The sequence below is a fragment of the Thamnophis elegans genome, chromosome 5 (assembly GCF_009769535.1).
Source record: "Thamnophis elegans isolate rThaEle1 chromosome 5, rThaEle1.pri, whole genome shotgun sequence".
Taxonomy (NCBI): Eukaryota; Metazoa; Chordata; class Lepidosauria; order Squamata; family Colubridae; genus Thamnophis; species Thamnophis elegans.
In genome coordinates, this window is record NC_045545.1 from 24247397 (window position 1) to 24260385 (window position 12989).

At 43.2% G+C, this 12989-nt stretch overlaps 1 protein-coding gene across 1 annotated transcript in view; it reads right to left on the reverse strand.

The window, feature by feature from the left end:
- CTH (cystathionine gamma-lyase) overlaps window positions 1–12200 on the reverse strand; it is a 31274-nt gene extending 19074 nt beyond the window's left edge. The window contains exons 1-4 of the mRNA XM_032218077.1: window positions 11853–12200; window positions 8157–8238; window positions 7656–7751; window positions 3157–3266 (exon numbers count right to left, since the gene is read on the reverse strand). Coding sequence (XP_032073968.1) covers window positions 3157–3266; window positions 7656–7751; window positions 8157–8238; window positions 11853–12020 — 456 coding nt within the window. The 5' untranslated portion in view covers window positions 12021–12200. The remainder of the gene's footprint in view (window positions 1–3156; window positions 3267–7655; window positions 7752–8156; window positions 8239–11852) is intronic.
- Between the last annotated feature and the right edge of the window lie 789 nt (window positions 12201–12989).

Genomic DNA, 12989 nt, shown 5'->3' on the forward strand with positions numbered 1-12989 from the left:
CGGTTGCCGCTCCCACGAAATGGCCACCGGGCCTGCTGTTGTTGACCCTGCTGGCAACCTCTGTCTCTAGACCCGGAGCAATCCAGGCCTCTGTCCTGAGTCTGTTGGAATGGCCTGGCATAGGGGGCAACATAGGGGGCCTTGGTGTACCCAGAGTCCCCAGCCTGAAAGGGCTGCCTTCTGTGATATGGTTGGTGCCTCCTGTCACTGCACTTGTCCCTATTTTTGATCAAAATAGGATCTAATGCTGCTCCAAACAGAGGGCCTCCTTTGAAAGGGGTAGAGGTCAAATACCACTTGGAACGCAGATCAGCTTGCCAGTGGCAAAGCCAGAGGAGCCTACGGGATGCCACTTTAGAAACCACCGCATGAGAGGCGAACTTGGCCGCATTAGGCGTGGCATCCAAAGAGAACTCCAGGGATGCCACCAACTTGTTTACGTCCTGATGGAGGCGCAGGTCCTCTGGAGGGAGCCTAGCCTGCAGCTGCTGTAACCAAACCAGTGAAGTTCTGTTAAGAAAAGATGCTGCTGTGGCCGCTTATAACGTCCAGGTCGCTGCCTGATGCGTCTTGTGGAGAACCAGTTCGGCCTTCCTGTCCTTGGTCTTAAGACCCTCCGAAATCTCAGAGGGAATCAAAGCCGGGGAGGCCAGTGCTGCTAGTGGGGGGTCCACAGTCGGGAACTGAAGTGGTTTTCCAGTTCTGGTGTGGAAGCGTAAAGCTTCCTGTCCCCGTTACTGGGGGGAGTACGGCCATTGGTTGGGCCCACTGTTTCTGAATAATATCCAGAAATAGCTTGGGAGTGGGGATGGCATCTTATTCCTGCACTTGCTCAGCAAAATAGCGGTCAGTGGAATCGAGTCCCATAGCCCTGCTAGCTTGAGTGGTAGCACCACCCATGTTGATAGTTGCTTTGGCCCTATATAAAAGGGACTTGAATAAGGCGGGCCTAAACAAACTGGAAAAAGCCAGCATGTCTTGTGCTGGGCCATCATCATCTGATAATTCTAGGGCCACATGGTCTTCCTCCTCACCTAGAATGGAGCCTTCACTGTACGCTGAAGGCAGACGCAAAGGAGGATCAGCTTGTGAAATGGACGGATCCCTGTCCACATTAATAGAAAGGGGGCGCTGAACCCTGCGCTGCAATTCCTCATCCACCCTTTGGGATATGGTTGCAGAGATCAAATCATGTAGCTCTGGGGGCAGATCATACTCGGGCCCATCCCTGAGTCTCAGGCCTGCTGCAGTGGGCGTGAATGTGGCTGTGGGCCCTGAGCGTGGGGCTGTCTGGCAGATTGGGAGACCAGCCCTGAATTCCCACTGGGGAAACTGAAGGAATAGGCGATTGGCGCTCGGCCACCAATATAGGAGGTGATCTGGTGGCAGGCCCGGAAGCTAAGGCCGAAGCCTTGGCCTTCTCCTTGCATCTTACCATGCTATCAGCGGTCATAGACGTCCCGCAGGACCTTTGTTTAGAGGCCCTGGTGGTGGTTCTCCCCAGCCTGGCGCTAGGCCCAGCTACCTCAAGCAGGAGGGAACCGGTAGATCCCTCGCTGCCTCCTGATGTTACCTGATCAGCCATGATAATGATCTAATAATCACTGAGAGGGCAGACCAGAGTGATTTAAATGGCTCAAGCATGTTGAAAACCAGGGCAAACCTCAGATTTGTGAGCAGATGGCGCTAAATGCTGGCGGCGAACCAACCTCTGTAGCACACTGACTCACTCCGACTAGCAGGGCAAAGGCAAGCTCCACCCATGTCGCCTCTTGTTTCAGCGCGAAAATCCAACTGCTGGATTGGTCGGCGCTAGGGCTCAATTCGGCGTGAAATTCAAATCCACCCACAAAATGGTCGCTGTCTTACTCGCCCAAGTAGGGGAGGATGGAGACGGAATGCTCAGCCCCAACAGTGCGATTTAAGCTCTCCGGTGCTCGACAAGTTCTCGAGCGCCGCAACAATGCATTTCCTGGGAAGGGCTCAAGTCCGCGCCTGCCGATAGAGGAATCCCATTGCCGCTCAGCGCACAAAGACAGAGCTCCGGGACAGGACAGTGGGTGCCGGGCCCCACGCCAACACGAGAGCAGTGAACCGACTCTGACTGCGGCTCCAGATCAAGGCAGAGATCGGCACACCGACTCTCGCCTGACTCCAAATATGGACAGTTCGGCACGTACGAGCCAACGGCGTCCTTCTTGCAACCACTAGAGTCGCTAGGAAGTGCGATCCTCTTCCAGTCCACACAAGCATTACAAACCTCATTTAAGTAAAAAGACTGCAAGGAATCAAGAAAATGAGTTGATTTTTCCATTAACCTAGAGGAGAAAAAAAAATTGTGTCTCTTTAAGGCTGGACTGAGTTAAAAAACTGAACCATCCGGGTCAGGGGAGGCGTGGTCAACAATTACGTAACTCAGTCTCTAGGCTAATGGACAAAGTTAACCCATGCTTGGATTCTCCAAGCAGTGCACAGGAGAACAAGCTAAGAGTCTTCTAGCTTGACAAATAAATGTTCTCCAGCTTGTACTGTACCCAACAATATTGGCAAAGATGTTAATTGTTAAATTTACTTTGCAAAAGGTGATCACATGATCCCCGGACACTACAACTATCATAGATATGAACCAGGTGCCAAGCATCCAACCTTTGATCACGTGACCATGGAGATGCTGCAATGGTCGTAAGTGTGAAAAATGGTCATAAGTCATGCTTTTCAGTGTTGTTTTAACTTCATTAGTCACTAAATGAACTGCGGTAAGTTGAAGGCTACCTGTATAATTCAGTTATATCATCTTAATCTCTCCCAACATTTTTGCCCTGATCAAACATAAGCCCTATTCATGCATAATACAAAATCTTTGGAGCTGCTCTGAGAATTGGAAGAATAACATCTGTTCCACATCCATGAGCTATAGCCATTCCTGGTACACATATATCTGTAGGAAATTGTCCTTCCTGAACATTCTGTCCCTAAATAAATTCACCCTGTCCAAGTTGATGGCTGGAGGCAGGATGAATCATATGCATGAGATCAGAGTTATGTTATATAGATGTCTTTCGTGTTTAGCAAAAAAGGCAACACAACCCAATGTTGTATATATTGCAGGAAATTCTAGTCTGCCATACAGTTATGCTGGGAATGTTATTTTATTACCTTGGTCTCTGGTGTAATTGCAGCCTCAAGGCATTCCAGTTTGGTGCAGTCAACAAAAACAGCCTTTAGACCCATATTTGTTGCAATTCTTCGAAAATATCTATTTGTACCTAAGAGGGAAAGAAAAGACTTGTTTTCATTAATGTCATTAGGCGAATGTGCCACTAAACTCTATATATATTTCACTCTTTTGGAAAGGATGTCGTCTTCAGTACTATCAGCAATTCATATAGTACTCATGTTAAACAGTGTTGATGATTTTATCTGCAATGGCTGCCCATTTTAATAATAATAATAATAATAATAATAATAATAATAATAATAATAACAACAACAACAACAACAACAACAACTTATTAACATATTTCTACTCTGCCTTCTTTTAAAAAAGTTTCAAGAGCTATCCTGTTGCTCGGTGCAGGAACTCTGCAGATTGCAACACAGAAGAAACGTTGTGCCAGAGGGAAAAATACTGAGTTAGTAGAATATCACCTGTAAAAGATCGTGGATTCAACTTCTGGCATCTCCATTTAACAAGAATTCAGGAAAAGATGCTAGGAAAGCTTTCCTGAGATCCTGGAAGGTTGGTGAAGCCAATGCCAGACTACATTTTGAACCTTCCCTTAGAAGGGTTATGTGTTTCTTCTGTAACCACCATGTTTCTTAGCATCCAAAATATTGGCAATATTATACAATATGCAGAATAGAGATAGTCAATTTCCATAGGATGAAAGAATGAACCAAGCGTTGTCTTCCACATATAGAGGGCTGCACTCTAAAAATGCCCTTTTTCAAAAGGCAAGCTCAACTATTTTAAGAGAAGAAGCAAACATCATGAGTACCTGGAAGACTTAAGACACCCAAAACACAAAAGGGAATTAAAATGTTTGGCCATAGTCCTAACAGAAAACTTTTGGGGTCCTAAAGTTAAGATCATAATCTGCATATTTTTCTCTCTCTCCCTCCCTCCCTCCCCCTCCGTGTGTGTGTGTGTGTGCGCGCGCGCGTCAGTGGTGGGATTCAGCCAGTTCGCACCTATTCGGGAGAACCAGTTCTTAACTTTCTAAGCAGTTCGGAGATCTGGCTGTTGGAAGAAATCTTATTCTGTTTTTTCCCACTTTACAGGGCTAATCCTGTAAGGAAGGCAGGAAGGAAACATTCTGGTGTTGTTTCTAGCCTAATCTTTATTACCCTGCTTACAGAAACTGCCTCTCCAGTTAACCCCTTGTTACATTGTAACTAAGGTGAAGCACCCATCGACCTGAGTGATGCTGAGTTGGCCACGCCCACCCAGTCACATGACCATTGATCCCCACCTACCCAGCTGGTCATCAGGGCAGAGAACCGGTTGTTAAATTATTTGAATCCCACCACTGGTGTGTGTGTGTGTGTGTGTGTAGAAAAAAGTACCATATTTTGGACTATAAGATGCACCTTTTTGTCACCCAGAAGGGGGTGAAAATGTCTGTGCATCTTATAGACCGAATATTGCCAAAGTCCCGCCATCCACCATCCATTTTTTGGCCTCTGCACACCCCATTTCCAGGCCTTTTTCAGCCTGTTTTTGAGGCTTTGGGGCCCATTTTTGAGGCTTGGAGGGGGGGCATTTTTGAGACTTTTTCGGAGTGCTTTTGAGGCTTTCTTGGGCCATATTTTGAAAAAATGGCCTTTAAAAAGCCTCAAAAATAGCTCGAAAAAAGCCTTGAAAATGGCCTCAAAAAAACTCAAAAATGGGCCGGAAAAAGCCTTAAAAAGAACTAAAAATGCGGTGCCCAGAGGCAAAAAAACCTTTTTTTTGTTCTTTTCCTCTTCTAAATTTAGATGTGTCTTATAGTTAGGTGCATTTTATAATCTGAAAAATACGGTACTTGGACTACTGAAACTTTTGTAAACAACTTTACAGTTGCTGGGAACCTTTCATCAATTTGACTGTGTTCCAATACAGAGTATCAAATGCTCCAGTCTGCACGCCATGGTATCAGCAAGCATACCCAGAAAAAATATTTTCAAAGCTAGAAGCCTATTTATGCTTTCTGGGAAAAAGATCCCAATGCACTCTAGAAAGTGTACAGTATATGAGTTGACCCATATATTTTTACCCTCCCAATAAGGTTAACTGAAAAAACTACTACTTATGTATACTGAAAATAAACCATTAAAGAAACTTTGGTCATTTTTAATAGTATATTAAGAAGGAGACGAACTCTTCCTGATGGATTCTCCCTTTAAAAAAAAATCCCAATCCCCTTCATTACACACAATGTGTGTTGAAAATGCCTTATTACATTGAGTTCCAGAAAGGGAGAAAAAAAACACAATTCTGATGTGGATTTATAGTTTGCTGTTTCATTGTATATATTTTTCAGTACTTTAAAAAACAGATTATTAGTATCTTTATCTGATTTTTTTTAAAAAAGGAAGCAAAGTTTAAATGGGGGCATTGATCCAACATATTACTTGCTTTTGAGGAAACATGTTTTCCTTCTCCTATTGCTATGTGAGACGCTCTGTCGTGGGGCATACATTACCTGGCTAATCCTTTGAAGTAAGTGGATACCCTATTTTGTTTATGACTAAAGTCATCTTGGCTGCTGTCCTAGAAATTCTACACATAAGTAGCAGAAAGGTCAGCAGTTCAGAGATCCCCATTAAAAAGAAGTGACCTGCATCTTCAGCCAATGCAAAAGTAGGTCTGTAATTCCTGCCTATGAAGTACAAGATATTTTTCTTTCAAGAGCAAAGCTTCAGAATAAAACTGTATTTCTGCCATTTTATGTCCGAATTCCCTCCTTGTCTAGTTTAATGCATTGCCCGCACTATGTTAAAAATTGTGTAGAAATTGTTCTGATTTCCAGAGGGGAAAAATTGTAGACAAATTGAGTTTGATCATTTATAAAATGTAGGGCAAGTAAGGGTGTTGATTGCTAGGAATGCTCCAGTCTTTAAACTTGTCATGGGACATAGAAGAGCAACCTTTTGGAACAGCACTGAGCAGCCAAAGTGCTCTGCATTTGTAACACTCAGAACCCCAATGACTCTCTCATGTGCCAGGCTGCTGGGCCTGACCACTCTCTCCCAAACTCTGGGAATACATCACTGCTCCATATCTCTTCCCTTCTTTTGTCATTTGACACTAAACCAGAGATGAAATGCTCTGAAGTCTGCTACCAGTTTGCTTCAGCACATGCACGCCAAACACGCATTTTGCGCGCAGGTGCTACCACACAGCGCTGAAAAAGGAGAACAGCAAGGAGCGGGGGGCGCTGTGCCACGCAATTTAGATTCGCTAGGAAGCAGGATAAATCACACAGCACAGCTGTTTGTCACACAGCTGATCGATGGAACTACCAGTTCACCCAAACTGGTAGCATTTTTTTACTACTGGTTCGGGAGAACCGGAAGAATATGTAGGGCCATAATTCCAATCTTAAAAGTAGATTTCTCACACCTAGGTTAGTTGAAAGAAAGGTTGCAGATCAGCATTATTAGATTCAATAGCATGTAAATATATTGACATAAATGCTTTCAGTAATTCTCCCACCCCCAAATGTACACATAACAAAAGCAATTTTTTCAAATGCTTTCAAGCAGCAATGCCAAACATGCTTATTGTTACATATACTCTGGATTCATGGGCTTTTCCCATCCTTTATTCAGAAACAGAGTTTTTTTTTCCTGGTAATTCAACCAAACCAGCAAAGAATGGTTTCTACCTGTCATCCAAACCAGCTCCCCTCTTAGTTGGGAGACAAGCACAAACCATAGTTTTCCAGTCTAGAGAAAGATTAGATAAGAAAGTAAATTAAATACATGACTTCTTAGTGTAAATTCCCAGTATAATTTAAGTTAGGTTAGGTTCTACTATAGCTTATAAGGCATATAAGCAACATAAAAAGGATAAATAGTGCCATTCATGAATTTGGTGAAACTAAGGGGCAAACTGCAAGACCATCTGTTGATATCTACAATTGACTGAGCAAATCCCTCTGTCTAAAACAGCTTTCCCCAACCTTTCCAGGTTGACAGCCTGGCAAGGTGGGGGAGAAAAAGGGATGGTGGTTTTGTGTGAGCATTAGGGTTGCACACAGCTTCATTTGTGTGAGTGGCGGATGCATGCCGCTCACATGAGTGGGGCTGCACATGCCTGCTGCTTGCGTGAGTGGGGCTGCATGCACCAGGGCCTGCCACTCACACGCATGAAACTGCGCATTCATGTGTGCTCAGTCACCACTGGTGCAACCCAATTCTGAATGGGCCACGGGCCAGTGGCCTAAAGGTTGGGGACCTCTGGTCTAAACTATATTGCATGTGAAATGATAAAAACATATCCACTGCTGATATTGGAAGTAGTGTTGCTGTTTATCATGAAGCTGTTCTTCATAATGCAGTCACCATTATATCAGATGTGCATTTAAATGTGTTTAAATCACTTTGGTGCACCAACCGAAGAGTTATCATCCAAAAATGCTTAAAACACATGCTGCTGCTATACTTCTTACCGCCATAGACATCGTCTGTACAAATAACAGTATCTCCTGCCTTCAGTAAGTGAGCAATGTTCAAAGTTGCTGCTAATCCAGAAGCATATGCTAAACCTGAAGTAAAAAGAGAAACATATGAAATTTGATTAATTAATAAAAAGGTTTTTTTCAATATATTTAAACATTACAGCAAATACGTACTATCACCTGTGTCTCTGAATACCTGTTTGTTGGATAAGAATGTAGAAGCTTTCTCCCATAAATTGACTCAAGACATTTAAGTACAACCAAACATTGTAGCCATTATATTAAGTCCAGAGACATGGATTAATACAGATATCAATATCTCAGAACAAGATATGGTTTAACAAGATATGGTTTAACAAAATGATGCTCCTGCATATTGTCAGAACCGATTATAACTAAGTTTCAAATTTAAATAGGTTAATTTCCTAGGAAGCTAGTCTTCATTCGAGAACATAATCATTCATATTCATTTTAGAAATATTGATAACTCACAGTATTTGCCACCATCTAGTGCTGCCACAGACTTTTCCAAGCAGTCACGGGTAGGATTTCCACAGCGGCTATATTCAAAGCCCTAAGAAAAAGAGGACACAGAATGTCAAACTTCTCTACCAAACATTGGTGCAATTTGTGTGAAATTTATAAAAGTTTACTGAACTTTCCATCCACCGATATACTTAAGAGACCAATCATGTATGTGAATTAAGTTTTGAGAAATAAAAATATTTTTGTACAAATGAATCCACAAATGATCTGAGTTAGAGACTGATGGGTGAGCAGCCTTCTTTAAGGATTCAATGTTAGATTACTCACATGTCAAGAATACACTACCCTTACTTGGGTTCCTGAATCATGCTAAGCCAGAGGTGTCAAACTCAATTTCATTAAGGGCTGCATCAGGGTTGTTTTTGACCTTGGGGGAGGTCGGGTGGACGTGGCCAGTTCAATGTCACTCATATCGGAGGCCCCTGTGGTAGCCTGAGCCCTCTGCCAGCAAAAATGGAGCTGTGGCCCTCCCAATCTCTGTTTCCGCTGGCAGAGGCACCGCGGGCTGGTCCTTTGCTGTTTCCAGGGCGGTCTCGCAGACCAGATCTAAGTATCTTATGGGCCGGATCCGGTTGTGGGCCTTGAGTCTGACACCCCTGTGCTAAGCCATTGCTTGTTTTTACAGAGCTTATTGACTAAGCCACAATGGTTCACATATCATACAAGAAGAGGATCTTAGTTTTGAACATGTTTTATGGATTGTTATGAGCCATCTAGAGTCATTGTATGAGATAAGCAGCCATATAAGTTTAGTAAATAAATAAATAAGCTAAAAGGGTCTCATAAATACACAAATGCTTTTCCTCCTGTCCTCTATTTTAAAAACAAAAACAATAAACTTCTCATAAACTTCATGCATATTAGTCTACTGTACTTTGCAAGATAATGTTAAGTAAAATTAACTTCTTGCATTTTTGTAATTCTGTAGCCAATTCGCTTAATTGGTTACAGATGTAAAACAAAACAAAAACCCAGCATTGTTTATCTTTGTATCTATTTTTATGTTGTTTCCTGCATTATAGCTTCAATAAATATAATTTATTATATAAATTATCTCTACAATCATTCTTGCATCAGAATTGTTTGTTCACAAGCTTCAATATATCTTCTGCACAACGGTAATAATAAAATATGTTACAAATTAGCCAGGAGGCAGAAAAAAATTAAGGTAATAAGGTATTACTGTACTGTACATAAAAATGCAGAAATGTCAAGGAAAGTTTATTTTATACTGTTCTTTAGTTTTAGCTTTAACAGCACTTTCCTGGATAAACATTCATAGATTAACTAGTTATGTATTAAATGTCTTCTTGGACATATCTTAAATTGCTGAAGTAAAACCAAGGAAAAAAGTTTGGGCATGTAAAAGCTTTAAAGTAATTGCCATGCCAATTTTACCTAACATGATATTTTGGCCATATGATTAACTAAAACAGTATTTTGGATAGGTCCTAATTATTTATGTAATGTTCAGGTTTTAGTGAATAGAGAGTTGAGAGTTGCAAGGTGAGTTTGTTTTGTCCTGCCCTTAAGTGTTTTCTGAGTTAAAGTGAGCATTTCCTTCAAATTACTCAGAACTATGTTCAGATTCCAGAATTTCAACGCCAATTAAATACTTTAACTGTACAAATTCGAATATCATTTATATAATGAGTTGGACGGTTCACTATGCTTTTTTATAACATGGAACTAGGAATGAACTTTTTTGAAAAAAACTATCATTTAAAATGTTTAAAACAAGCCATCTTGAACATCAATGTCAATCTAAAGAAAATTTAGATTGTATTTTGAAAATTTTGTATTTCTACCAAGCAAACAAACAATAAGTCTGGATACCACCAGCAAGATCTGAGTCCCCTCCCCCCAATGGTTTCATCAAATACTGTATATCGCTGATCGATATGAGACACATAAGATCTTCACAAGAGAAACTTAAATCCCAGCAGATACAAATGTGGCTTCTTGAAGAGCTGGTTCCCAAACTAGATCTTAAAGGTCATAGTAACTCCTTTAAACTCTCCACAGAAATGGATAGTTGTTACATAAGAGTTACATGCTCCTATAATTGGGCTTGGCCAGAGGCCAGTAGTCTGCAATAGTTGGGTTCAGCTGAATGCATTTGAAAAGCAGAGCAGGATTTGAAATGGGATATAATTCAAGCATGTGTTACAGTGTCCAGTTCTAAGATCTCCAAAAATGAATGCAGTTAGCAGGCCAGGCTTAGCTGCACAAATATACCAGCTGCAAATTCAAGTAGGCTTTGGGATTTTAACCCCAATAAAAGGCAGCTGAAAGTCCAACTTTTCGTGCCTTGAAAGTCTAACTTATTTCTCTACTGGAATTTTTTTTTTAAACATGCAGGAGTTGGGAGAATAATAGGGCATGCCCTACATTGCAAAAGTCTGAAAAAATTGCCATATGGACAAGCAGTGTCAATTCCCCCCCCAAAAAAAACAACCTACAGACCACACCTAAGGGATTTTATTTTGAAACAAATCCCACATATGCAGTTGAGACACATCCTCTTTCTTTGTTGTTTGGCAAAATTTACCTCTTTCTCCCTGGTTTCCATACTGGATCTCAATTTAGTCTTTTCTTTAAATGTGAACATGTCAAATGTCATGTATTTTATTCCTAGAGAATTATAGAACTAGAAGAGGCCATAGAAAACAAAAATTATAGCATCACTAGCAGACGCCTACTGCATTCCATCCAGTATTCTGCGTAAGTCCCACTAAGAACTATTCCTGTTGTTAGGGTGCTTTTCTAACACAGAATCAGATTCTGTGTTAGAATTAATTAATGGTATTTATGTCCTGAACTCTGGAAATATTGTTGTTTTACAGTGTGGCTCCAGGATTGGAGAAGAAAACAGATTGCTCATTTTTATCAAGAAGACCAAAAGGACTAACTGAAAGCAGAATAATATAATAGGGCTATTGCACTTCCTCTCCTCCCCCACTCTCTTTCTCTTTCTTTCTCTCCTCGCCCCCCCCCCCCTCTCACACACACACACACACAAACAATCCCCTATTTTGGCCTTTAGACTGCCCAGTGACTTGACAAAAATGAGTAGACCAGCTACTATCATTAACATTTTGCACACACACCCAATCATCTTTCTTTCCCCTCCTATCCTTAGTTGCTCTGTGATTTTTTAGAATGGACAACCGTGACTCTGTATTTTAATGAGCCAGAATATAAGAGGCTCAAACATATGTTCCTCCTTGCCTCTTTTTTTTTTAAATAAAAACAACAACACTGGAGCCTTCTGAGGAAGATCGCAGGAACAGGGACCGAAAATATAGCTTTAGAAAACTAATACCAGAGGCTTGAGAAGAGATTCGGACGGCAGCTACTCTGAGAGCACATATTGTGCAATTCCCCTTAGAGGAACAGATGCAGGCGCTTGAGGCAGGAGTGTGCTTTAGTGATGCGTTGGCCGGAAAAAAGAAAAAAAAAAACCTCACCATTTGTAATCCACGGAAGGTGCCTTGGCTGGCTTTCGAGATGTTGCAAGTCTCCGCGGGTTTAACCACAGTCGGCTAAAAGGGAGAGAAAACGGCCCATCTCCCTCCCTCCCCCACCCCTGGGCATCGCCGGCCAGGTTCCCCCCCACACACACCCTCCATCCTCACTCACGCTGTGCTGCCCGGGCGCCCGCTGCTTGAAGGTGGTCGCGAGAGAAATGGGGGGCACCACGGCCAGCGAGCTCCATTGTTCGGGTTCTTGCCCCACGTGGATCGCCTGCGTGGCGAAGTGCTTAAAAGGCGGCAGGAAACCTGAGCGGCTCTCTTTCGCATCTTCCATTCTGCCCGCGACAGGTGCTCCTCTCCCGCGAAAAGGCGACTGGACAGCGGCCGGAGGGGGAAGCGAGTGAATGAGCGAGCGATCGAGTGATCTGGGCAGCGCTCTCGGACTCGGCTGGCGCAATACCGCGGCGAGTTGCTCCTTTACCGGCTACCTCTGGGTGGCAGGATCAACTAATGCCTTAAGGCGGGGACGCTCGGCTCGGGTTGGCTGGCCGGAGCGTCGCATCACACCGCGATGGGTGGAGACCCGGCAGCAGCCCTATCCCGCCATAATGCTGGCCCGGTCCCGGCGTCCGATTGGCGCAGAAGCGTGGCGCGTCTCCCTGTGCCCGAGTTAGTCCTCGGGTCGAAGGACTGGCAAACTTGGCGAAGGACACCGGGGGTTGGCGCTGCCACGCCGGATCGATCGCTGGTTGGGATGCCGCCTTCCCATCCTCCGGGATCAATAGGAGAGAGGAAGGGAGGGAACGCGGGGGCTGGGTAGGAAAGAGCCCCGTGCGAAGCGGATTCCTTCCACCACATCTCACCGGTTCCCGCAGTGTTAGAGTGAGGGAGGTTCATTGTTCGGCCGGAGTTGGGGTGCATTTCCCTATGAAAAATTCGCCTCCGGCTATTTCCAAAGAAACTTCAACAAGTAACATCATTTATTGGAGGATGGTGGGGGGAAGGGGGAGAGGAAGAAGAAGAATGCATTTATCCTGATGGTCATCTGTCTCTGAATTAATCATGATCCTAAAAAGTCTTGGACAGCAAGAAGCAATGCATCCATTGCAGAAATCTGTGAATGAGAAAGGCTGCCATTCCTGGCCTCCCCCACAGCTCTGGCTATTGGCTGGCAAGACGGATGTTGCAGCCTTAAATGTGAAGGCTGAATAAGGACAATATTGAGGGTTTTGATGAAGTGATGAACTTTATCTCCTGCTTTGTGTTCCATGAATGATCCTGGCAATGTATTAATCAGAGGACT